We start from the raw sequence: 25,736 nt of genomic DNA on the forward strand, positions 1-25,736 counted from the left end.
GGAGGGAAGGGTAAACCTCATTACAGGGTAATGAGGTTGGTGTTAGCCCCTTGCTTATGACGGTGCAGGAGAATTCCCAGTGTCCCAGCTCAGGAGTCATCGGGATCTGGGAAGAGTACTCCCTGGCAGTGACAGAGGGGGAATTGGGAACCAGAGTCCCAGCGTCCTATTTTGGCCTTAACACTGGCTGTTCAGGCCACGCTTTCCACCAGCTGACACGTTTTGCCCATCTGCGAATCATACCGTACATTAAACGATAAGCCCAAGACTGTTAACCCGAGTGCAGACACTCCCAGGTCCCCAGGGAGCAGAGGACCGGACTGCCTGGACCATGCCCGTATCTGCCATTACAAAGCGCCTGCCTACCTGCGGGGCTGCGCAGGACCCGACCCTGCCCCGGAGGTCCCAAATCCCACGAGGTGCGGAGCACACGCCAGGCAGCAGCAGCAGCAGCAGCATGCTCCGAAGGCTCGCCTCTACTCCCCGGGAGGCAGAGCTGTGCTAATAAGGTTATCACCACAGGGGTCAGGAAGCTTTTCTCCTTCATCACGGTGCTCCTGCTTCGCTTTGCTCTCCCACTCAAATCAGCAGTTGTCTCTCACTAGCTCAGGAGGAAATAGTTTGCATGTGCTTCGAATATGGACCCCCAGGGCCCCCATCCAGCTGGGTATTTAGGACAGTCTCTCCTCTGACTTCCACAGCTGCTGAGCCCAAGCTCACCAAGTCAATGAGACCGTTGACATGCTCATCATTTACCACGGGCTTTACCTGCCTTGCTGGATTATTCAAAGTGTCTTCCAGAATAGCTAATAACAGCCTTTTGTTGCATGGGGAAGGACTTCTTGAAGAAACAACTGCCCTGCGGGGTCAGTGAGCAAACCTGTTTCCTATGAGCTTTTGTCACCTCCAAGGCTTGCATGATAAATACATCTAACTGTACACATTTGTTTTGCACCTCAGCCAAACAGATGGCTTGGGAGAACTGAGGGGATATTAAATTAAGCTAAGGTGAACCTTCTGGGAAAATTCAAAGGAACTTAATTGTATAGTATTAACTTTTACCTATTTCTCCCTTTTTATTTGGCAAATACTTATGAGCAAACTCCGCATTTAATGAGGAAGAAAGCACTGATGAAAGGATTTTTTTTTAACACCTTTAATCTGAATTCCTGCTGGTGCTGCATATTTTCCCACTAGAATGCTTACAGGTGATGAGGTTACCCTGCAATTTTTTACTGATTACACCCCAGGCTAAATTAGATACAGGAGAGATATATATATGTATAAAAACTTCAAGATGAACACAAAATTTTAAACTCATCAAACAGAGCCCTAATCCCTCTGCAATTTTAAAGTGCAAATGTTATGTATCATATGCAATGTATACAGTTTTATTACAGAACAAAGAGATAACACGCACAGACCTTTGTTTTCAATGGCATTGATCACTTGACATACTAGCTCTGTCTCTAAACTTGTCCAGGATAAACTGCGGTGCAGCGGTGCAATTTCCAGCAGGGTAAATCATCGCAGGACTAGGAATAGAATCAAGGCTCTCTCCCTGACCCAGCTCTGGCTAACAGATACAGTTATATTCTGAACAGACCTGCTCCAGCAGGGAATTCTCAGTCACCTTGAGTCATGTAGGACTTGAGAAGGAACAATCCTTTCTAGTTAATGGAGTGTCTTGTGTAAGGGCTGAAGTCTAATGACAAAGTAAACCACAGGAGGGGTCTGTTAATGGGAGATCAAGCCTGTCGTCGCCAGACTTCTGTTTTAAATCTAAACCATATTGGTGTGGACTAGAAGTCATCTACTCCTGACAGCTAACTGGTTGCCTCTGAGAAAAGCATCACAGAATTCTGTATAGGCCATGAACAGACAGATAACCACAGCATCTTATATCAGCATTGATAAATATAGATACTTCTTATATAAAAGAAGGGACATTCAGGTCATTGATTTTTTAGGAAGATGTTTTCATTGATTTCCAATAGGAAATTCTGATCTTAAATATTGCATAAAACGGTATTTTGATATTATTAATGTCATCTACTGAATAATATGAATGCTTAATCAAAGTGTAAATAATGATTATGAAAATACATACTGGACACTGTGTCAGTGCAAAGAGCAAAGTCCCTTATATAAAGACCAAGAGAAAACACTATGCATTAGAGGGAAAGAAATAATAGCTCCTCACTTTTAGGCAAGGGTAACTGAGGAGAAAAGAGCTTGCTTAGGCTGACCAAGGTCACATAAAGAGCCAAAACTCACATCCCTTAGAGCCTCTGCCTATCGCTTTAACATCCTGTAGGTGACATCTCCATGTCTCCTGTACCAACAAATCTCCAGGCAAAAGGAAGCTTAAACTGGAGTGGTAGAAGGCATGGGAAGCTGGCTTTGGGTTAAAGCCGATGCTAGAAATGACAAATGAAGGACAAATATGTAAAGTTTATCAACGAAATAAATCTTAAAATAAAAGGATTTAGCAACACTGTAATGATCTCACTGCTTACATCAAGCACAAGCTGTGCATATCTTCACATTATATTTACTGTTATGAAAACATAAACTGGATTACCAGGGCTTAGTGCTTAAGCAGCCTGTTTCATTAGGAAGGCAAGGAACTTTGGCTGTTCTGATATTACAGATGTGATTTATACAGGACAGAGAAAAGAGGAGGACAAGGATGTTTTCCTGTTCGAAGCACAACAATGATACCAAATAAATAAAATTAATATCACAAAATCTTACCAGCTCATATACATAAACCCAAACAAGGCTGGAGGTTCTGAACCAAGCAGCTACATGCCTGTAAGGATGTATGTGAGCTCTGTGAATTCATTTAGAGTTTTAAAATCATTTTCCTGAGGTAATATGAAACCTATCACACTCCCACTGAAGGGTAGGGAAGTTTTACCACTGTTTTCAGGGGACAATGTTACTACGCAAGGGACAATTATTAAGTGTAATGATGGGAATAAGGCTCATTTTACTGAGAAAATTCTGGTTCCACTGAAATCTAAAACCGCCCATTCATTTCAACAGTGAAACGATGTCATTTTAAAAACAAAACCCAAAAACATCAAGAAAAATTCCTTCCCAACACAACTGCAAGCAGTGGCAGTCAGGGGATGCACTGGCTGGGTATCTGCAGCAGTCCCCGCAGCAGCCGGAGCGGAGCACAGAGGCGGCCGCTGCAGCCAGGGCTGCACCGCTGCAGCCAGCAACCAAACCCACCAGCAGCTGTGACCGGTGAGGGTCTCTGTAAGGAGAGCTGCACAGTCGAAGTCCCTCTAGGATGAAAACAAAAAGTGCTACAGATTCAAGGAATTACAGTTAATTTTCACTGCGGTGAAAGGGTCTGCAGCAGTGCACAGCGAACAAATGCAAAACTTAAACACTGTTTCATTCAGATTTATACCCAGATTTACTACTTACTAGGCTTATCATACCCACATCTCCACTCAGCCACACTTGTACAGTCCTACTTTAATTGCATAGCTTTAACTGCATTGCTTTTCAGTCTGCTTCACTGGATTTAAAGTAATACTAAAAAACACATTCCCTGTGCTACAGCTATTCTGAACTTCAGTAGCTCAGCGGTCTGGGGAAGGATGTCTTCCTTTCCTCTCTCCTGTCTCCCTCAGAATAAAGCAAAGGTTTGTACCCCTAAGAAATGTACAAATGTGAGATATATTTAGAAGATATTTTTGATCCAGCACTGGATAGAAGAGGGCTGAAATCTCACTGCTGCTGTTTTAGATTTGCAGGGGCTTAACTGCCCTGTGAATACCAAAGGAGCAAAACATAGCTTAAAATGTGCTGAAGTCAAAGGAAATCCATGTACCGAATCCAGTCAGCTTAAAGGTCAGCCACAGATTTTCCTAAATCAGGATGAGTTAAAAATCTGGTTTGTTTCCCATTTATGCAAGATCTACCAAAAAAAAAAAAAAACCCCAAAGAAACAAACCTCTGGCATGCAGTTTTCCCTTACCTGATTCCCTGGCCAATCTGGTAAGAACTGTTTGTAACTTATGTCACTTTGTATGGCTCTTACAGCTGTCGTACTAATCTGCAGGGAAAAGGTACAGCAACTTCCTTGCCAGTCACAATATAAAATGTTGACAGATCCAAATGGCATGCTGCACTGCTTTTGCAGAACATACTGCGAGACATTTGAATTCTGACATCTCTCCTTTTTCTATGGGAAAGACAAGAATAAAAATGCATGCTGCAGATCTGGGCTCCTGGTTGTTTGTTTTAGGGTTTTTATGTTTTGTTTTGGCTTGTTTTTGTTTGCTTGTTTATTCCAAAATAACCTTGGAAATGAGCCTGCTGCGTATCACTCCCATAGACAAATTCAAATAATGTTATCTGCGGTGGTTTGTACCTGGAGGAAGGATAGTGAATCAGTAATTGCAAGAGAATGAATTCACAGTCAAGTGTTTTTATGAAGGCATCAGCTCAGACTCGGCATTCGAAGTGTCATATCTACAGGGAAAAGCTCAACTTTTCAAGGTGCATATGTAGCAACAGGAAGAAAAAGATATCACAAGTAGCAAATTCAGAAATGTTCGCTTTTCTCCAGGCATCTCCCTGTAATATCTCAGAGAAAATAAAGACTGAGGTGAAAACAAAATGTGCCTTAACTACCTGTACTAATCTGGAAGGGAAAGGAAAGAGGCTTCTTCAGAGCAGACGTGGGAATGAAGTAACTAACAGATGATGGTTTGAATCTCAGATTGTGCAAATAATGGAGAAAAATCTTCTAAGACAGAAAGGAAATTAGAAAATAAAATCTGCTGACAGGGAAGCTGTGAATTTACCAACTCTGCAAGCAGTGATGGGAAGGGCTAGACAGAGGATTTAGGACTAGACAAAAGATTTACTGATGGTTACTGCAAAATGATAATTTCACTATGTAGTAGTGATGCCAGAAAATGGACCAGACAACCCGGTCTTTTGTTTTTCCTGAAATAGTTATGAATGTGCATAAAGATCTGGCTGCTCAAATGCATAAAATATAAGCAAAAGGACCCGAGGTATCTACAGATACAAGAACCATCATTCAGCTTCGTCCCAAGGTGCAGACCACAAATGATTTATTCTTATAATCTGTTTCTATTTATGCAATACTTAAACACACTTAGGGAAACAAAGCAGGGTTTGATTTTGGTGATTGTCCCGTTGTGTACTAATTATTTTTATTAGCAAGTTAGTTTTCATCACAAGCTGTCTGCTTTCTCATCTGGGAGAAACATATTTATAAGGCCAAAAGTTCAAAATCAGCTTTCCGAGCACTACCAGAGAAGGAGGATATCGTGCACATTATATAATCTTGCAGCAAATACATTAGAACACAATTCTGAAGATCAAAGCTAAAGCAGATAAGGCAATTCAGACTGTATGTAAAGCAGGCACGCATACACACACTCAGTCATACGTGGTACAACCAGAACCTGCCTGTGACACACAATAGGGAGGAGAGGAGAGATTTCTGTACTAACGAATGGACAAGCCAGCAGACATTTCAGGAGACGCTGCCCAGTCCCAGTACAGTTGGGTGGGATGGGCAGATTCCTGCAAGGCTCCCTGGAAGCAGCCCCAGGCTAGGGGGTTTTGGAGCTCAGGGTCACCCGTCCCAAAGCCTCCCTAAATCACACGTGGGACGACACCGTTCCAGTTCCACCACTGACCAGAGCTTTTCTGCAGCTCCAGAAAAACATGGCCTGCATTTCTAGTTGGTCAGCGTCCTTCAGCATCTTCAGAGGTAGATGAACACAGGAGAGCGCGCTCCCCTGCTCCGCTCCATACCTCACCCCAGTCCTCCGCAGAGCCCCGTCCGTTCCTGCCATCACAGCACTTGGCAGAGCTCTGCCAGCTGATGTCCTGCTGGCACCGTTTCCCCTTGCAGCCAGGCAGGCGGCTTGCTTTGCATCGCGACACGCAGTGCCCGGGCTGGGAAACTTGTCCCTGTTTTCAAATCCGATGTGATGTTCAGAGTGACAACATGGCTGGCGCTGCTGACTTTTCAAATTGCACAAAAGGGAATTTTACACTTTGGCAAACTGCCTACCTGAATTCTGGAGGAGTGAAAAAGGAGAAAACAAGTTTTGACTAGTAACATTTAAGGTGACACTATCAATCACTGGCAAACTTCGACAACTCCAGTTAATTTTTGCTCAGAATGATAAAACACTCCACTGGTGAAGAAAATAACAGGGAGTTTCATGCAGGGCTATTTTTCTTCTTGTTTTTCTTCCTATTTAGAAGAAAAATCAAGTTAAATCTGCAGTGTTTTTAATCAAATGCAGACAAGGGAAATTGAACTATGCACAAACAAGCCTATATTTTCCATGGGCTTTTGTTGCTTTCACTTAAAAGTTTATGGTTTGGATTATTTTTTTTCTAACAAAAATCCAAAACATTTCAAGAGAAACTGATGTTTGTGAGCATGCTCCTTTAGTCTGTCTTTGGAGAAAGAGGAGTCTGAAATAGAATAGAATTATTCAACCAGCTCTAGACTCAGAACACTTCCCTGGAGGCGTAGATCTGGCAGCATGTAGGTGAATTTGATTTCTTACTCAGAAAAATTATCTATGTGTTATTAATATTAACACATGCTTAGAGGAACAAATGGATGAGACATTCTAAAATACAGATAAAGATGGATCCTAGAGCCTGAACTTCTGGCACTCCAAGTGAAGAGGGCCAACCAGCAAGGGGCAGTGAAGACGAAAGGTGTCAGACAGACAGTTTATGATTTCCAGGTGACCACTTAGACTGAAGCTCATGGCCACCAACTGTCACTGGAAGGAACGCTGCATTTCTTCACATCCCACTTCTGCACTGGAAAGCAGCTCGTGGGTACCTGTGTCTGTGCAATCCTGTAATCACATAGAGAATAAGCAAGCGAAGTGTATGCTGGTATTCTCAGCAGGATCATTTTCACCAGAGCCCTGCCAGGCTACCTTTATACTGCCACCCATCTCGTCAACTGCTCTAATGGTGACCATAGAGTGAAACCGGTTTCTGCTACAAGTTTAGACTGATCCATAAGCTGCTTTGGAACCTGCCATAGAAAAGACATATCCACACGTATGTGACACAGTGCTATAAGAGTCTGTACATCTGTAATGTATGAATCCATAAGACAGCGGGTCCCTATACATAAGACCTGCAGCTCACCAAGAGTAAATCCTCTCAGACAGTCTAAAAGACGCTGTTGTGCCTTCATGGTGGCTGTTCTCAAAAGAAGAGGAATAAAATCAAGGGATCATTCAGAGCAGGTTCATAGCTTTGGCCTTCCATTTGAAAAAAACCTGTATAAGAAAGGAAATAAAGATTCTCTGATTTGTCTGTCATACACTTAATAGAATAAATTTTGTATTGCAGTGTGGTGTTTAAAGCTCACCTTTTCTTTTTAATAAGGCAGTATTAAAAGAAGATAAAAGAGATAAAAGAAGATAAAAAAGTAGCTAGCGTAAGAAAAAGCTATTCATTTTCACTGTCTTCTGTGACAACCTTTTGCTGTCCTGCACTAAGTAGGTTCGCAGAGGACCACCTGTATTTCTTTGGGGTTTATTATTTATTTTCTGCTATACAGAATGATGAAATGAGGGGAAAAAAGTTATTTCAAGGCTTCCAAAAAATCAAAATTTATTCGTAGAAAAGAAAGCAGAAGGAACACAGTTATGAGCAAGGAACGCTGAAGTCATCTAGCTTGTAATAAAGTCTATAGCTAACTAGCCACAGGTGCTCTTTACATCCCAGGAGCAAATGAGAGTATGATTGATAGGGATACAATAATGGTTCTGCAACCATAATACAGTCTTTCTGGAGTACAGGTTTGCACCTGCTCAAAGACGAGGCATTAATATTTATTTAAACAAGACCATTAAAAAGGAGGGGGGTGGAGAAGAAATCATTAAGTATCTAAACCAAGGTAGAACAAAGCACGCCCACACCAAAGGAGTCTTCTGCATTGCAGAGAAAACACCCCAGCGTTGGTTAGCAGAGCTAGGCACCAGTTCTGGATATGATCTCCCAATTTTTCATGGTATATAATGTTCAGACTGTGGCTCTGCTGTAGTGTAAACCTGTTCCTACTAGCTAGGCTGCCTGACGTGATCTAAAATAAGAGTGGATTTCAGACTCATATATAGTGTCTATGGCCAGATTTACAAAATTATTTGGGTGTGTAAAGATGCAAACAGCATTAGGCCTGCACCAGTGCTTCAGTGATCCTTCTTATGAGCCCAATTAACTTTGTAAATCTAACCCTATGTCAATTGTAATTTTGCTCACAAGTTAGGTGAGTCTGTGGATGAGAACATAGCCACCAGAAGTCAGGCAATGCAAGGCTGAAAGGACATACTCAAGCACTACATGCTTGCTGCATGTGAAAGCATTGAAATACATGTCTACAAGTCTTCAATTCACCCTGATTCTGCTTTCCTTAGAAGTAAAGGCTGAGACAGTCTGCACTACAAATACACTCTTCCTGGTTCCTCAGCATCGGAGCTCATGCGCTCTGAAAGAGAGGTCCAGAAACCTGTGTTGCCTTCCCACCCCATGATGTGGTTTTATAACATTTGCAATATTATTTGTGATTTTACTGAAGGGCAATAAAGAAAACTCCTTTCAAATCTTTCTGATCTCAGTAATATCCTGTACACACCAAGTCATCCTTCAAGGACCAGTTCCACATTTGAATTTCCAGATTGCCTTTCAACCCATTATTACAAGGATTTTTCCCTTACATTTCCAGGACTTGAGTAGCCTGCACTGAACTAGTTTCTGCAGGGCTTCTATGTACCCTCTGCAACATGATCACTTTGATGCTCATGTAATTCTTCCTATCACTGAAATATGTCTTTCATTTACAACGTATGCCTCATCCAAGTAAATTCTTAATTCCTTTCATAGGTTACTATCTGATGACAAATGCTGCATTATTAGATCACCTTCCCTTGGAAGGGACAGAAGCGTATATTTAGGTAATATCCAGCCCTTGGATAGCATTTTACATCTGCAGGAAAAGGAAGCATTAATCAGATAGGTCTAAAACTAACTGCAATTTGTATGCAACTTTCCATTGCCTTGAATGAAGTGAGTTTCTGACATTACTATTTAAAAAAATATGCATTTGTGCAATTGTGTTTATTAGGGTCCGTATTTTATGGATAGAGATAATAGGATGTAGAGGGAAGTGTACAGCTCAAATTATTTTTTCGACATGAGATATACCTTTCACTTGTGCCACATCTCTCATTCCAATAAACCTGACATACTTTATGCACTTCACTATTTGATCATAATTGCTAGACTGTTGAAATAGAACTTTTGATCAGGAAAGGTAATTCTATGCAGATTTACAGAATTATAGCTATTCTTAAATATAAAATATTTCAAACTATTATTTAAAGGGGAGCTTGGGTGCTTAAATATAATTAAAGGAATCAAGCTTCTAAGGAGATGATCAAATTAAACCAGTTTTACTCTTCCAATAAACTAGTCAAAAAGCCATTCTATAGGAACTGTGAGAAAGAGGTTAGTTGTGCATCTGTGTGTTACTGTACCCAGTACTAAAGTGCAGCTACCCCCACATGGAGGCAAACCTTCCAATACTGTAGCAAGAAAAACACTGCACAAGAATTGCCTCCAGATCAAGAGCAGTCACCTTTTTTTTTTACTGCAAGGAGCACTGGAGCAGCTTGCCCACAGAGATCATGCAGCCTCCGCCCTTGGAGACATCAAAAATTGCCACAGCCCTGAGCAACCTGCTCTGGGTGATTCTGCTGTGACCAGAGGTTAGACTAGACGGTCTCCAGAGGACCTTCCAACCTCAGCCACTCTGCGATTCTGTGACTTAGCCATCTATGCAGAGCAGGCTGCTTCTAAATCTGTTGTCATGAACATGGAGGAGGGAACTGGCCAGGGCTCCAATGATTTTGTCCCTCTCTGCTCATCCCCGCAGAAAGGCTATAGAAACTTTACAGATGATCCAGGCATTGCATGGCATTCCTCTCTCAGAAAGCTTCTAGAGTGTGGATCAATTATATATACAGCTTCCAGTGCATCTTCTAACCAGTAGAGAGATGCCTGGGATGTGTAATACTCCATTACAACTTACTCCTTTTTCTTCTGCTTGCTTCTTCAACTCCTTTGAAACTGCTTCCAATTCCAAGTTCAACTTTTCCAGAATCTGAGGTTTTCAAAAAGCCAATTCTTAAAAAGCTAATTAATTCCCCATAGGCTTTTTTTTTTTGACTCAGTAAATATTTCTGAGATTGCTTTTTGTATAATCAGTGTTAGCAGCTCATTAAAATGCACAGTATGTGTATCATTTTGAATGTGACATGGCTCAGCATGGACGCTCAAGCTCCTTAAAAAGACAGAAAAGAAAAAGATGAGGATAAAATGAAAGCAAAAATCCAGCATTTCCTTTAAGCTGACACCACAGTTAAGAATTTAAGACAGGGCAGGGAGCCTTCAACCTTGCTATTAGGTGAAAAGTCTAATTGCTCAATGCACTGACTGCCCTCTCCAGCCTGTATGTTTTCTGAAAAAGATTTCTTTTACAGAAAGCTTTAAGGTGCTAAAAAAAAATGGATTCTACTACCAGGTTAATTGTGTAAGGTTTTCACTCTGGGTAATATGAGGATTCTTCTTGAATGAATAATGAATGAAGTAATTTAAAAGGCCTTTAGTGTACGCGGCCAGAAATAAATAATGCCTTAATCTGGCACATTTTATTTTCCATTAAAACAAACACTTTTTAAAAAGTGTGTGTTATTGAGAAGAGAAGCACTCGGTTGCTAACATGCCAGATGCCTGTATCAGATGATGGTCAGATGGACAATAATATCAGGACTTTTCCCTAATATTTCCTGAGTATTGTTGATGCTTGACGGCTGTAGAAAACACGAAGGTTAAAAATACTACTTTGGGTCACAATGAGAAAACCCAAGATGAAGGACTCGCTCAGTAGTGGGTGGCTGCAAAGCTCCTGTTTCACTTTAATTGGCCTTATATCAGTTGGTATGTGCTCTATATTGGATAAAATACACCTCTGTTCATTTACAGACAAATTATAATGACTGACATACTAGTAAAATGATAACAATGCTAAATCATAAGCTAATTAGTAACTGTGTGTACAGTAACTTCTTTAAGCATGTTATAATCACAAGCTGTTAGGCAAGACACCTCCAAGCATCAGAACTGACACTGCAGACTTCCCCTTGCCTGCATGCAGGGAGCACCCGTACAGCTGAGGTTAATTGAAATAAAATAAATAAAAACCCAAAAAGATCAGAGCACAATGCCTCATTACAACTCACAGGTGTGCCACAGCTCTATGGTTTAAGGGCCAAAGAAAACCCACAGGTGGTGACTGCCCTGTACCACCACAAGGCCTAATTCTTATAAATGGATTTGAGTCTTAGTGCCCACATTAGAATTTAAATTAAATTAAATATTGACCAAGGAAGAACTTGCTGTCAGGTTCAGGGTGAAAAGCTTCAATTACCAAGGAAGCAGGAGTCCTTGAAAATAACATCATACTTTCACCTTCACAGGGAAAAAAACCCACAATACAGAGATACACAGCAAGGGGTGGGCTTTTTGTCAGAAAAGAAAGAAAGAATCAAATGGAATTTTTTTGCTCATGTATGACAATAAATCCCCACTGTTATGGTAAACCAGTGAGCCTTTCCTCAACTGATAAAGGTGAGTTGAAGGACTAAACAGTAACTTGTCACGAACATATATGCATTTTTCAAGTCTGCTGACAAAAGACCTGCTTCGAGCAAAAGACTGCTCTAGAGACCCACACAGGTCCCTGACACTGCCATTACCATGGGTCTATGAATTTGCAGCTTAGAATAGGAAAAAAAAAACCCAAACCAACAACAACCAACCTTCCTGGTTCAGGGAACCAAGGACTTTTGCAATTTGCCAAACACAAGTGTAGGAAATGGATTCAACTCTTTTCTTGTTGGACTCTTCCATTATTCTGCAACTTGCCCTGCAACACACACAGACTTCCAAGGTGTGGTCAGTACCGCTGGAGGGTTTGAGGTGCATCAACATGTAGCAGTTGCTCTTCACTTGAAATTCTCTAGTGCGGAGAACTTCAGAATGGCATGAAATTGCCACCACCACCCACTGGTCCTGGAGTCCATTGAAAAGTTTCCTCTTTACAGTCATCTTCTGCTCAGAAAAATAACACCCCAGGTAACATCTGGTGTTGCCTGCTAAGTCTTCTCAATAAATTTCAAATCAAAAGTAACTCTGTCAATTGGAGAAAGATCTGTCTAACCAAAAATGCTGTTAAGTTCAGTAGGCTAACAAAAAAAAAAAAAAAAGAATCGAAGAAAGCTTTTTCTGCTACATCTATCACTGCCGAAACTGAGATTTGAGGATCAAAAACTTAGGTGACAGCATAGCTGCTTGGTGATACATGGAGCAAAAGAAAACTGAGATCACTTTTTGCTGGTTATATCAGCTTTGCAAGAACTAAAAGGAATAGAGCTTCCTTTGAAAAGCTGAATGAATAAACATTAGGAATAAAAGACAGTAAGGTGTGGAGGTTAAAACTGGAGGTATTTTCTGCAAAGTGAAATTCAGCTTTTCTTATATTGATTCTACATTAAAGTAAATTCCTCTTTTTCTCTGAATAATTTAAATCAACAGTTTAAATTTTCCTTTTTTTGTGAAAAACTAGTTAGTGCTTTATTAAGTGGTCATGGAGAAACCTGAGATATCATAAAAAAAGAAAACATCTATTTTTCTTTAGTGAGATGTATATGACATAGTAAACTGCTATTTCTGTTAAGCAGTAGACAATTACCCTGCATGTCATATCTGAGTTATATAGACCAACAGGATGTTCCAGATTTCAGTCCCTACTTTTGTTACCTGCTACTGTGACAGTGACAGCCAAGGATCAAGGCAGACAATCCACATCTACCATTAAGGGAGAGCAAACAGGAGGTCTCTGACACTTATCTCTAAAAATGCATTTGCTGGCAGAGCTGAAATGCAATTCTCCATTCAGAGAAATGTGATTTCTAGCAGTAGTTTGAGGGGAAAGGGAGAAGAGTAATGACAGTGTATTAGCTTGGGTTTGCCAAATGCAAAGAACAAACATTCATCTTAGTACCATTTCAAAAAAATACTTGAACAAGCGTTTATCATCTTTTCAGTGAACAGGAATTAAGTATGTGCTTAATATTAAGCAAGGGCTCAAGCGACGTGCTGAACTGGGACCACTGTGTTAACTGGTACAGGTTCCCCATTTGCTTTGAATTCCTGTCGGCTACAATGAAGAAAGATTTCTAGCAGTTGGCACACATTTGAAAACGATGAAGAGCAAAGAAATCACTGACTGAAAGTCTCAGATATGGTGCAAGTCACAATTTGCAGAGGCGATGAAATTACAGAACCTGAGTCAGGTGGATGACAGCGTTAGCGTGGAAAGGATTATTAGTGTGAAAGGTATTAATAGAGGATATGCAAAGAGGCTCTCCTGTCAGCACTCCTGTGACTGAAGCAGAAGATAAAGTTGCTTATGTTCCCATGAAGAAAACTGTTCCCATCCTGTGGCTCCAGCTCAGCCCGCAGGACATTTGTGGTCGCTCCATCTCTCACACCAAAACAGGTTTGCAAACGCATAGGTCTCCTTGCAGGAAGGAGGGTGCTCACACTCCCGTTGTAATCCCTTTTTCAAAGGTCTCTAATAATATTTCTTCCCCGGCTCCTTTTAATGAATGGTAATAGAGAACACTTGATTAGAAGCCTTTCATCATTTTAGGACTAGGGGCTTTAGCTTTCTGACCTACTTTTCTTGCCAATGAAATTCCATTTTTAGCTTCAACTCAAGGTCTGAGTGTTACCCAAATTCAGACCATCTGTTTTAACTGCCTACAGGCTGAGAAGTTGATCCAAGCCAGGAAGAATAAAGGGAACCAGCGTGTGCATATATTAAGTATTCTCAACCCTGAGTGTATTAAATAACCTACTCAGTTTATTCCTGAGTCTACACAAACATTTGTGTTTCTTTGGGCAGTGCCTGCTGTTGCTGTAAGGAATGTTTATGCTACCAGTTGCTCTCAGAGACCTTCAGCTAGGTCACCTTTCTTGAACAAGTACAGGAATGAGCAGGCTACAACTGACCCCAAATCCATCTAATCCCTTAATCTGGCTTTGGTGAAGGTTGGTACAGGCTACCCAGAAGAAGTACAGATCCCCCCTGAGCAAGTCATTAGGGAATAACCTGCCTCTCTTTCTAATTCTCCTTGTTAGAGAAGCAACAGAACTTGCATGTCCTCAGTGATCCTTCTTCATCCCAGGTGACGTCACTACATGGTCTCGGCGTTAATAAAAAGACAGCTGACCAGTCCTTTCGTGAATCGCTAACAAAATCCCCACAGTATTTTGAAACAGTGAGTTCCAATGAGATAATTTCTTGCACTGTACAGAAATCCCTCTCAGTTTTAAATGTCCTATCTCCCATTTCATTGCACATTCACTTCTGTTAGTATGAGAAAAGAGCCTAACAGCATCAGACCTTTCTTCAGGATTTCAGATACATCTCTTAGTCCTTTTATTACATGAAACTCAGTAACAAATCTGAATTTATAAACCAGAACAAAATCAAAAACGCAACGTTACCTGGAAAATCCCTACTAAGCACTGCTGACCACAGCTTTACAAAAGATCAAAATGAATCTGAGTACTGAAGATAAGCTTCTGCTGCTAGCACAGACACGCATCTACAGCACTCATCCCTCACAGCTCAGATGATGGATGTAATTTCAGCAGAATGTCTAGGGAGGATGAGAGCATCCATGAAAACATTAACAAATAAAATATGCCAGGGAAAAAAGAAAACAGTAGCGTAAAACCAAGCCAGATATTGCAGAAGTTGAATACCCAGCTGGGGAGCTGCCCAGCTCAAAACAAGGCAGAAAATAAGTATATTTAATGTAAAAGAATCCTAGCATGAAATAGGCTCTGTACTTCCCCGGACACAGCTGATTTGCTGTTCAAGTCTGTCATTTGACAGCCTGTTTATAGATTCTCTCACTTCAAAGCCATTATGGCTCTGTTTACAGCATGCTCTTTCAGGAGGCACCACAAGCCTCCTCACGTGTCAGATTTCTCAGGCATTCATCAGTGCATCCCATTCCTTCTAGGATTAGTATATTTAAAAAGCTGACATTAACATACCAGACTGTCCTCATAGACATGGATTACTGAGTCTGTGTCTGCAAAACACTTTCAAAAAACTTCTCCTATATTTTCAAAATACCATGCCAGCATTAACTAATCAATCCTCACAACACTTGTCCAGGACAGTTCTGAAAATATCTTGACCTCCCTCATGGACATGTAAAAAATCAGATAGAAAGTGGACCCGTCTTTCCTGAGGCCGTAAAACAATCCCATGACAAAGTCAGCTTTCAGACTTCAGGAGCACTCCATCACTAGTTCTGCATCTCAAGTCTGCATTCAATCCATCAGACAGTATCATCGCCTCAGTAGCTCCAGAGCCCTCTTCCCACCTTCCCAGTACAAAGGAATTTAATACATCACATGTGAAAGTTTGTATGCCTCTGCTGAAAAAGGCAACAGCATATTTGCATACCTGGAGATATGAATACGTGACAGGATAAAAGCCAACCAGGCAGGAAAATGGCACACATGAGCAGCAGCTCACTGTGCTCTGGAGAGCTGTGGTTTTTGATGGGGTAATTCCAGCAAGGCGGATGAAACAGCTAATGTGGCAGGGGAACCGTGCATTAAACCCTAAACAAAAGATCTAACTATCCCCAGCCCCCGTACCAACTCCCTTTTCATTCGTCATGTGCAAAAACAAGAAAGGAATGAGTAATATTTGCTTTTGTTTTCATTGTATCATTGGAAGCGACATGATCATTATTTCACTGGAGGTTCAAAGCAGCATTAGCATGATTACATTGGACTTGTACCTATTAAATGGAGGGACATGAGCTCCTCTGAGCTGTCAAATGCAACATATGCAGTCTTGCAATGCCACTGAAACATTCTAGCTGAATTTTAGACTTTTTTTTCTCCTTTGTGCAAATCAAAACATTGGGTAGGAATTTACTTATAGTATAAGAAAAGGATCTCTTGCACCTGGAAAGCTACATGCTAATTCCATGCTTTATTCTATCTCTTTCATGCAAAAAGCTTTCAAAATCACATGCTATTGTATGGTACATAATGTTATTATTCTGTCCTTATTGTCCTAAAAGCGGAAGCTTACAAGCTGGAGTGAAATCTTCTTTTGACTCTGCTGTGCTGGGCAAAAGGTTAGAGAGATAAAGCAGCTCTCAAAGAGCCGTTAATGCCAGTATGAGGCAGAAATACTAAATCATTTGAAGCAGCATTGTTTCTGTTTCCATCCTCCATGAGGTATTTCAGCTTTCACAGGCTGTGCGTAAAAACCACAAGGTTTTGCACCACTAGGCAGGAAATGTCCCTTGACCGCTTAAACATAACAACCAGAAAAAGCCCGGTCCTCTTCTGACCATCTGATCCATAAGCCAGCTGTCCCCACGTTTTTGTGTTGGCTCCGCGACCTTAACCAAATCATCTGGGGGCACAGGAGCACACACCAGCACTCCCTGAGCATGCTGCTCTGTGGAGCCTGAGTGCCCTCCCTTGAGCCAGCTCTGGAGAAGAGGATGGGTGCTGGACCTGGCGCTCTGTCCAAAGACAGGTCTTTTACTGGTAAGAAGGAAGGTGTTGGGATACAGTTTATCAATTTTCAGTTGCACTCTTATCTCCTCTGCATCTAGAGAAACCAATGAAGACAATAGCTATACAATAATGGTAATTTATGAACTGTAAGACCCTCCCCAGATGCATGCCTTATACCAGCTGAAAAGTTGGCACATAAAAAGGCTGCTGGAAAAGAGCATCCTCTGTCCCCCTTCCGATGTCCCTATACCATAGGATCTTCCAGCTTTTTTACTACAATTCCCTATTTCTAGGGCTGTGAATGTTGTACACAGAGAGAGGATCATCAGAGATGCTGCTGAGAGTCTATTTTTAGAGTGAGTCATTTGATGAGCTGTTCAGCACCTTATTTATTGCTGCCTCCAGCTGCGGAGCTAAGCGCTGTCCAGACACCTCTACCGCTAAAACCAGAACTCAGAAGCAGTGACCTCTATTTGATAGCATTTTCTGTACTGACAGAGAGAAAAACAAAAGCACATTATGCTGTCAAGGCTAATAGCTGCTAATTAGGGTGAGTGACATATGACCCCTTTTATACCCAAAGAACACAGAAGTCACAGTACAAATAAAAAAAATATTGAAATTCTGCATTCAGCCTTTTCCAGTCAGAAGAGTGACCACTTAAAAGTAATTTCCTATTTTGTTTTTTTCTGGTTTGTCTGTTTAAGGCTTTACTTGAACTTTACATCATGTGTACAGAAAGTAAGAGTCTCAGTGTTCACAGTGCTTTCTTGGCAGGAAACAGGGCTTTGGAGGGACACCCGGAAAAGAAAAGGGGACAAACCGAAGCTATGTCATTGGAAACATGGGATATGTGTATAGAGGCTCCAGGATCACTATCAGTGTCCAGAGAGAGCACTGAAGGGACTGCGGCAGCAAGGGCAGCTCCTCCCAGAGGTCACCCACCCCAGCGCTCACCTGGCAGCAGGTGTATCTCACCTCGCACAGCCAGTAAGCAGAGCAAGGAATTCAGCAACTGAAAACGGGCTGAACCTGTTGTCATCTAACTGGGTTCCTAGCAAAATAAATAAAAAGATGTTTGTCTCTAGGCATGTTCCACATCTAACCTAGCCAATGCTCAGCATTTACCTCTGGACAAGCCTGGAGCCACGTACAGGCTGGGTTTACTCCAGATTTCTGTACAACTGCCTTGCATTATTAATATTTGTAATGCAATAGCACTTAGGGTGTTGGGTATATTCAGAACATGGGGCAGCTCCTCCTCTGAAGAACCTAGCACCTACTTAACCACGCAGGCAAAGAATAAGCAACCAATTGCCATTTCATAAATGGGGAATTGAGGTACAGAAAGCTGAAATGATTTACCAGAGATCACATTAAAAGTCTACTGAATTTGCAGCCTCCTGTTGTTTTATTAGGGGCTCAAACATCCTCTTAGACCCTCTGAATGTTAATCATTATCTAATTCTTCTATCTTCTTGCTGCTCTAATGAGATTATTGATGAATTACTTGAAACACACTTTCCGTAGGAGAAATTTTTAGGTGGCAAGTTGCCTTTTACTAAACAAATTAATAGGACAGTCTGGGGGAAAGAAGTTTTAGGTTTAAAATGCCCAATTAGTACTAACTGAAATACAATATTTGAGATTATTTGGCACTGTATCTGTTATAAATATGCCATGTGGCCATTAGTACCTCATGGTCTCATCAGGACAAAAATAGTGACTCCAACAATTAATATTGCAGTAGCTGCATATGTCAATATAGGAGTAGAACAATTGCAACTTTATAGGTTCACTCCAAAAGCTATCATAGTCAAAGTCAAAGGGAGACCTCTCATTAAGTGCAAGGGGATCTAGATCAAGCTCCAGCTCGGTTGTACTCTGATCAAAAAGCTAGGACATTTCCAAATATCAGTATCACTTGCATTGCAGGTCAGCCCAGTAAAGCCAGAAAACACTGCTACAAGTGCACGACATGCCATGCAAACCCAGATGGATTAATCCAACAGTGTTCTCTCCACGCGTAACTCTGCGGTAGATCCAGAAGTCAGTGTTACAAGTTTTAGGTCTTGATCCTGTGCAGCCTGCTCCAGCTAGTGCAAAATCTCTCAGTGCAGTATCTCTCGTAACAGTTTTGCAAGTGAAGTTCTACATCTCCCCAGCAAAATGCTCTGTGCTCCAAGACAGTTTGATCTTTCCTGATGATGTTTTAAAGCACCTTCTCTGAAGTCCCAAGTAATGAGGTAACTCTCAGTCTGCATGTAAGAACAAAACTCTCCAGGACAGACTGTGAGCCAGACACTTATTATTATACTTTCTACAAATGCACAGAAGGGCTTTCTCTCAGTGCTTCAGGTCACTGAGATCATGTTTGAGGCATATGATTAATTTTCAGCCTTATTGTGTTAAGGGGTGGCAGGTGAAAAGTAAGATTTTTTTTTTTTAGAACAGTGTTAAATAAGGCTGAAGACCTTGTCACTTCACAAGAGCTTTTAAACTATCTTTGCATAAAACAGCAGCTAAAAAGTTAATAGACATAAATAGCATTTTATTGTTTTGAGGTATTCTGAGGGGTTTTATTGCAGGTCAAGGCAGGAAAAGAATTCTGCTTGGGATAATTAAGCCTTAGCTAGTGAAGCCTGAAGCAATTATGCACACACAAGAAAAAAACCCCAACCCCAAAACCTGAAAATGCCAAAGAAAAGCTGTCACTTAGTGTGAAACTAGGCCTTTCCTTGGACACAAGTGAGTGTGATAGCCCAGCAATGATAATCTTTTACCCAGCTGCCTGGCCACACTGTCTAGCCACCAAGCCTAGAAGGAGAGACATGACAGACTCCCAGGAGCAAGCAGTTAACGTGTAATGAGTTCTGCTTTTATTCAGAGACCCTCATACCAAAGAGGTTTTGGATGGGAGAAAGAAGTTTAGCTGATAAAAAGGGTATTTTGAAATATTTGGTTTTCCCCTTGGACATAAATGATTCTTAGCACAACTCTATTCCCATAAAAGCTCTTTGTTGGTCATATGCAGACATCCAAGGTAAAAATAAAGCCTCAACTGTAAATCATTTTGCTTTTCAATATTTGCTGTATCAAACACCAGAACATCTCAAAGAAGAGAACAGAAATCCCAAACACCATCTGATAGCAACTAGGGACCTCTCCAGATTTCAAGGACCCTGAAACAAGGGATGTCTTCCTTAGGCCCAATTTTAATTTTAGCATCCTTTCCCTGTCTACTGCAAAACTTCAGCAGGTTGCAGTGCCTGGGACCTCTCTTCTACTCCAGGGTGTAGCCAGGTCACATAAACATGCTTGTAGTGGGATTTCACAGAGTACAATGTGTTCTCCTGAGTCACAGAGGTACTTTGGGAATTCCTGTATGCTAGTGGTTTCTGCACAGTCATTTCAGTACTAGAGATTTTTTTAAAAAATCTGTTATTTGGCTGCTTGCTTTTCCCTGTCCTCCAGATGAAAATTTCTTCAGTGAATGTTGATATTAATATACATTTGCATGCAAGCACGTAATAAATGGCTCACTAAAACAAGGCCTGTAAATTCAGTAAGTGGCTGTGCTAATCACGTTCCTATCATACTCTAGGGGCACTAGCTACAAGTAAGCTTTTTGTATATGATCAGAACACACTGCAATCCACATCCAGCTTTCTGGATGGGTTTTTATTTGCTTGTCAACCGTTTGCAGAAAAAAGCATTGAAGTCACTTCTAGAGGGCAAACTGCAGGGGAGGAAGAGCCTCCTGTGGAGGTTACCACCCTGCATCTGCTGAACGCAGGCACAACATTTGCATTGCCAACATCTGGTGCCCACTGGATATCAGAAGTTGTGCTGTGAGGTAGGGGAATCGTGAGCAATAGCGCCGTCGGTTAGAATTAAGAGGCCCATTCACCTGGGGGGATGCAACATGGGGATTTTGTCAGGCCAAACTGTAAATCAGAATTCAAAATCCCCACTGCCTTCGCTATAATGCAGCATTCAGTAAGCCAGCTCAGTCAATCAGGTGTCCAAGTCCCAGAACAGTTTCAGTACTGTATGTTCCATGAGGGCATGCTCCTTCTTATGGCACTGGTGAGTAGCCATAAGGCAAAGCACATTGGTTTTCTTTACAGACAGACAGTATTAAAGCTTAAGTATAAAACTACTGCAGAAAGCTTTTGCAATATAAAAAGTAAAAACACAAACAACAAGTAAGCCTTCAACAGAGTAGTGATTTCTGTCGCGTGGAATCCACAGAACCTAAACCAGCACCATCTTCCATCTGTGCAAAATAGATTATTCCATCTCGGATTCTGCTGGTATTATTTAACATACAAATTTTAATTGTTAATGAAGATTGCTGGCTCAAACCCAGTGCAGAGGTTTGTCTGAATATTTTTCAGCTGGTCTCATATTCCTCAGAATTCACCCTTTACTGAATCCAGACTTTGAACGACCCTCAAATTTCTGACTGTACAGATGGCAAGGAAACTGCTGGGTTTTGAAATGAAAGTGTAAATCAGTCCTCATTTGCACCTGGATATAAGGAAATGAAAATATATGAACCTGCTCACAAGCAGACATACAGTTTTAAGTTTGTTAGAGCTCAGCTACATGGAGAGGTAGGTACTAAATAAGCGAGGATGTGAATTTAACATACTCAGCAGCTGCCCGAACTGGCATATCTATTCTGCAACAAAAGTGCCTTTCTTTGGTTTAGCATAATTCATTGCCAAAGCGCAGTGTAAATTGTCATCTCCAGGATGACAGCACCACATGAATTGCTGCTTGCATGGTGGATTTCTAAGCTTTAGTGTCTAACCTGGACACTCACATTGCTGTGCATTCAGGGAACCTGAAAAGGCTTGTGGTGCCGTTGCACTTGTCTGAAGGAGGGGCTTCCCCCTTTTTTTCTTTTCCCCCTCTAGTTATGGTGACATGGTGCCCAAGACAATTGCTGGGAAGATATTTGGCTCCATTTGCTCCCTGAGTGGGGTGCTGGTCATTGCTCTGCCGGTTCCAGTCATTGTTTCCAACTTCAGCCGAATTTACCACCAGAACCAGAGAGCCGACAAGCGGAGAGCGCAGAAGGTAAGGCATCCCGCGTGGCCGCCTCCTCTGAAAGCTCAGCAGCTGCCAGGAAATCTCAGCCCCTGCTTGTCACCACGGGGCTTGCGAGACACCAGTGACAATTCTGAGCATTGCAAAGGGCAGCCTGCATGCACCTATCCATCTACCTACACTTGTGTAGGCTTACCTTCACACACAGTTATAACTACCTATACCCACAGGTACACAAGCTAGTTCATTGCACACACTGTATGCCAGCATATCTTAAACGATCCGAAGTAACAGGGCTTTTATTGTTCACCTTTGCTACATACCAGTCTGAAATAAATATATACATATACTCATAAACCCTTAAATCATTAACAGGAGCCGTTTGGTTCCTGTTGTCTCTCTGGAGTTTTGAAAACACCCATCCAGAAACACATACTTATCAGTACACATATCCCCTCAAAGCTGCAGACTGTAACATAGACAAAACACTGGGAATACACAAAAGCCCCTGGAAATGCAGGAGGATTACTGAATATTCCAGAATCTGAACAGTTTTTACCAGTATAAGCTTACTGATTCACTAAGACAGTATAACAGATTTATTATACCTCTATTTCAGTCTGCTAAATTACACCAAACCAGAATCAGGTTTTTACAACAACTGCAAACTAAAGGTCTGGGTTTTTTTTCTCCCCATGGAATACTGTCTGCCAGAAATTCAAGACTCAGGGGACCTGATGGAGAATAGTAGTAGAAGGATGTGCTATTTCTGCTTCAGGCAAGCATCTGGGCCATGCCTACTTCTTGCATCTCAGGGAGCTGACAGCAGAGAGCTGAGATACAAGACCTACAAAACCACAAAATTTGGCAGTCAAAACACATAAGGAGAGTAGCAAAGAGAGAGAATCATGCAGGAATGAGCTGCAGTCTCCATAAGTCACTGCTGGGTTTTACACATACCTGCATTAGGTTTGGCATTGTACATGTGAAACATCAATACATGCATCAACATGCAATAATTTTGGGAGGTGTTTCTGAGGGAGAGTTGTTTACCTGATTAGTCATACAACATAATATAGATTTTTAAAAAATCTAAAGATAATCATAATGGAAGTCCACTCTGTACCACACACTGTTCAGTCAGCAGCTGGACAGTGGGAAACCAGTATGGATCATTACATTCATTTAATGAATTTAAATGATTTGCAGAGTGGGCTGCCTAATGTGAGGTTGCACCCAGGCATAAGGTATTTGGATTTAACTTGCAACAGGAACGTGCTAGGTATCAATGCACAGGAAGGACTGGAGTACTCACGTAGAGGTTTGGGAAGGGGACTGCGTGCAATAGTTCATTTAAATAATCAAAGACTTTGGGAAAGCACTTGTTCTACTGAAATGGCACATAAGCACAGTGAGAGACAGAACCTGCGTTACAGTATAGCTTAGGCAGCAAATAAATAGGCAAGACAAATAAACAAAAAAGATTTGTGCATAACCATGGACCACAATACAAAGAAGCTCCAGAACTGACTCCAGGTCTGTGCTTTCAGATGAGGTTGTCCTCTCCAAGCAGCACAGTGAAGTTTCTTGTTCTGATTCACCTTTTCCTTTGTTTGTTGGACTGTGATCCACTTGGTGACAAGGAAATGTACTGCCACCTTTGATGCCGATATGATTGATTGTAGCTTTTATAAGGTTTGCTGTATTGACACACACAGTGTATAATTTGCCCCCATTTGAATTTCTAATTCCCTTGATATTGGATGAATTTCTGGGCTAAGAAAGTTTTCTCAAGTCAGAAGTGTGAGTAATTTTCACATGATCATCACTGCATGAATACTAAAGAGAACGAAAGAGACAGAAGCACACTAATGACAGTCTCGCTGAAGATGGTCGGGACGTATACAGGGATGTTAAGAATCTGCTTTGATAGCATACTTGTTCCAGCATCATCCTCCAGTGAACTGAATCCCTTCTTCAGGAATAGGGAAGTTTTAGTGATAGTTAAAACTCTGTCCCCATCTAATTAAAGATACAAAGACACTTGCATGGCTTTTTCAAGAAGGTTAGAAAAAGCTCTTTGCACTCTCTCAGTCCTTGAATATGAAGAGCCCACCCATAGCAGCTCCTTATAAGCAGAGTTTAGAGGATACAGCCTTGAAGAAATAACATAGACATCTTACCTAAGTTTCTAGTGTGCTAAATAAATTATTTTTCTCTTTTAATTGAAGACTAAATAATTTGTAGGGTATGTATTAGTATAAATACTTCAGAAGTTCTGTTTAGTTCAAGAATCATAACTATTATAATGCACAAGTAGGTTTCAAGATTAGGCTATAGACCATATTTATTTATTTTTCATGAACTCAGACTGAAGTTTTCTAATGAGTAATAATAAAGGCAAAAGACAAATTGGCTGGATGTGACATTCACAGATTTGAAGGTTGGGGTGTGAGTAAACCTGGGCTCTCCAGTGCAGTGGAGGTTTCTGAGGGGCTGCACAACAGAAAACAGGAAAACACAATAGAGCCCCCATGCCCCTCTGGGATATGATGTGCTCAGTCTTAACTGTTGAGGAGGCACTGGTCTAGCAGGAAGAGGTATTTACATAGCATGAATAAAATACCGGGAAGTGGCTGTTACTCATCAGCATCTATTCTTCAACTAACTGAGGAGAAATGTTCCTTAAAAAGGAAAAAAAAAAAAAAAACAAAACCAAACTACCAGTTATTTAATCACCTCGAAGGTAAATTATTCTTTGCCAAACCTGCACTGCAAGAGAATTAATTACAAGGAGATCTGGCAATCTTAATTTATTGTGCTGTGTCATCAAATTTTGTCCTCTGGCATACAGCAAGGACCAGGTCAATCTGAATGGAAGATGAATTGATCATTTCTGACAAGGTTCATTTTGGTAAAATTGTTTGGGGTTTTTTTTTTTTCCCCAAAGACTTTTTTTTTTTCCTTTTTGACTGATGTGCTAAGAATAGACCTTCCTGACTTTGAAACGATGCTGTTCTCTAGTGAATGTCACAGCCTTTGGTTTTAAAAGAGAATTTGACACTTAAAAGGCTTGACAATAGAATGACTTTGTAATTCAGATAATGCTGGAGTCTCTCTCTTGCTGTGTTCAGTTTGCAGCATGGATGCAATGTGAAGAAGAAGCAGACAAGTATCTGGTGCTGGTTTGAGGACTACACCTCCCACTTTTCAACCCTAGAAAGGGAAAGCAGAGGCAGCTACCAACAGCTACTGAAATGCTGCTCCTTTAGCAGCAGTAGAAAAAGTAAAACAGTTCATTGTTTAGAAGTTAGAGACTGAGCGAATACAGCCCCAAGCCTCAATGTTATTCCCACCAGAGCAGGGCAGTAGAGAAATACACAGCTGAAAGATTACCAGATAATACGGTGGTGAAAAGAATAGATGTAGCCTTTGAGCTTAGTGCAGCATAGATCCCAGAAGTGCAGATTGCTCTCCCAAGGTTTACAGGAATGTTGTAGACCTCTGGACTGTGAGACTGGTCAAAAATCCTGCAAGAATGATCCTTCTAGAGTAAACTCTAGCTGCTGACAGACAAATCTAATCCCATGTCTTTAAGTGGAGAACCAATACTAAAATCAAAGGCCCTGTCTTTGCACAAAGATTAACAAAAAAGGAAGAAAGGAGAAGAAAACACTAGACCTCTTAGTGAAAATACTTTTAGAAAGGTGTTTTTCAAAGTGTTAAGGGAGCCTTTGTTGGTCCTTAATCTCCCAGGTCCAATGACTTTTGTCTTCGTTTAGCTTTAAAATAACCAACTCGGGTCACTCAGCTGGAAAGATTGTGCCAAGTACAGCAAAGTTAGCTTGTTCTGTTAGGGTTTTTTTGTTCCTGGAATGAGGCTTCAGAAAAGACAACTAGAGATTCCTTTGATATCTCCCCAGACTGCTCCAACACAG

The 25,736-nt window shown here is 41.2% G+C and overlaps 1 protein-coding gene across 2 annotated transcripts in view; it reads left to right on the top strand.

Moving 5' to 3' along the window:
* KCND3 (potassium voltage-gated channel, Shal-related subfamily, member 3) overlaps nt 1-25,736 on the top strand; it is a 122,420-nt gene that overhangs the window by 70,280 nt on the left and 26,404 nt on the right. For both annotated transcript variants that reach the window (XM_010578878.1, XM_010578886.1), the window contains exon 2: nt 21,666-21,828. In XM_010578878.1, coding sequence (XP_010577180.1) covers nt 21,666-21,828 — 163 coding nt within the window. The remainder of the gene's footprint in view (nt 1-21,665; nt 21,829-25,736) is intronic.

This window comes from Haliaeetus leucocephalus, unplaced genomic scaffold, assembly GCF_000737465.1.
Source record: "Haliaeetus leucocephalus isolate CR32 unplaced genomic scaffold, Haliaeetus_leucocephalus-4.0 Scaffold68, whole genome shotgun sequence".
NCBI lineage: Eukaryota > Metazoa > Chordata > Aves > Accipitriformes > Accipitridae > Haliaeetus > Haliaeetus leucocephalus.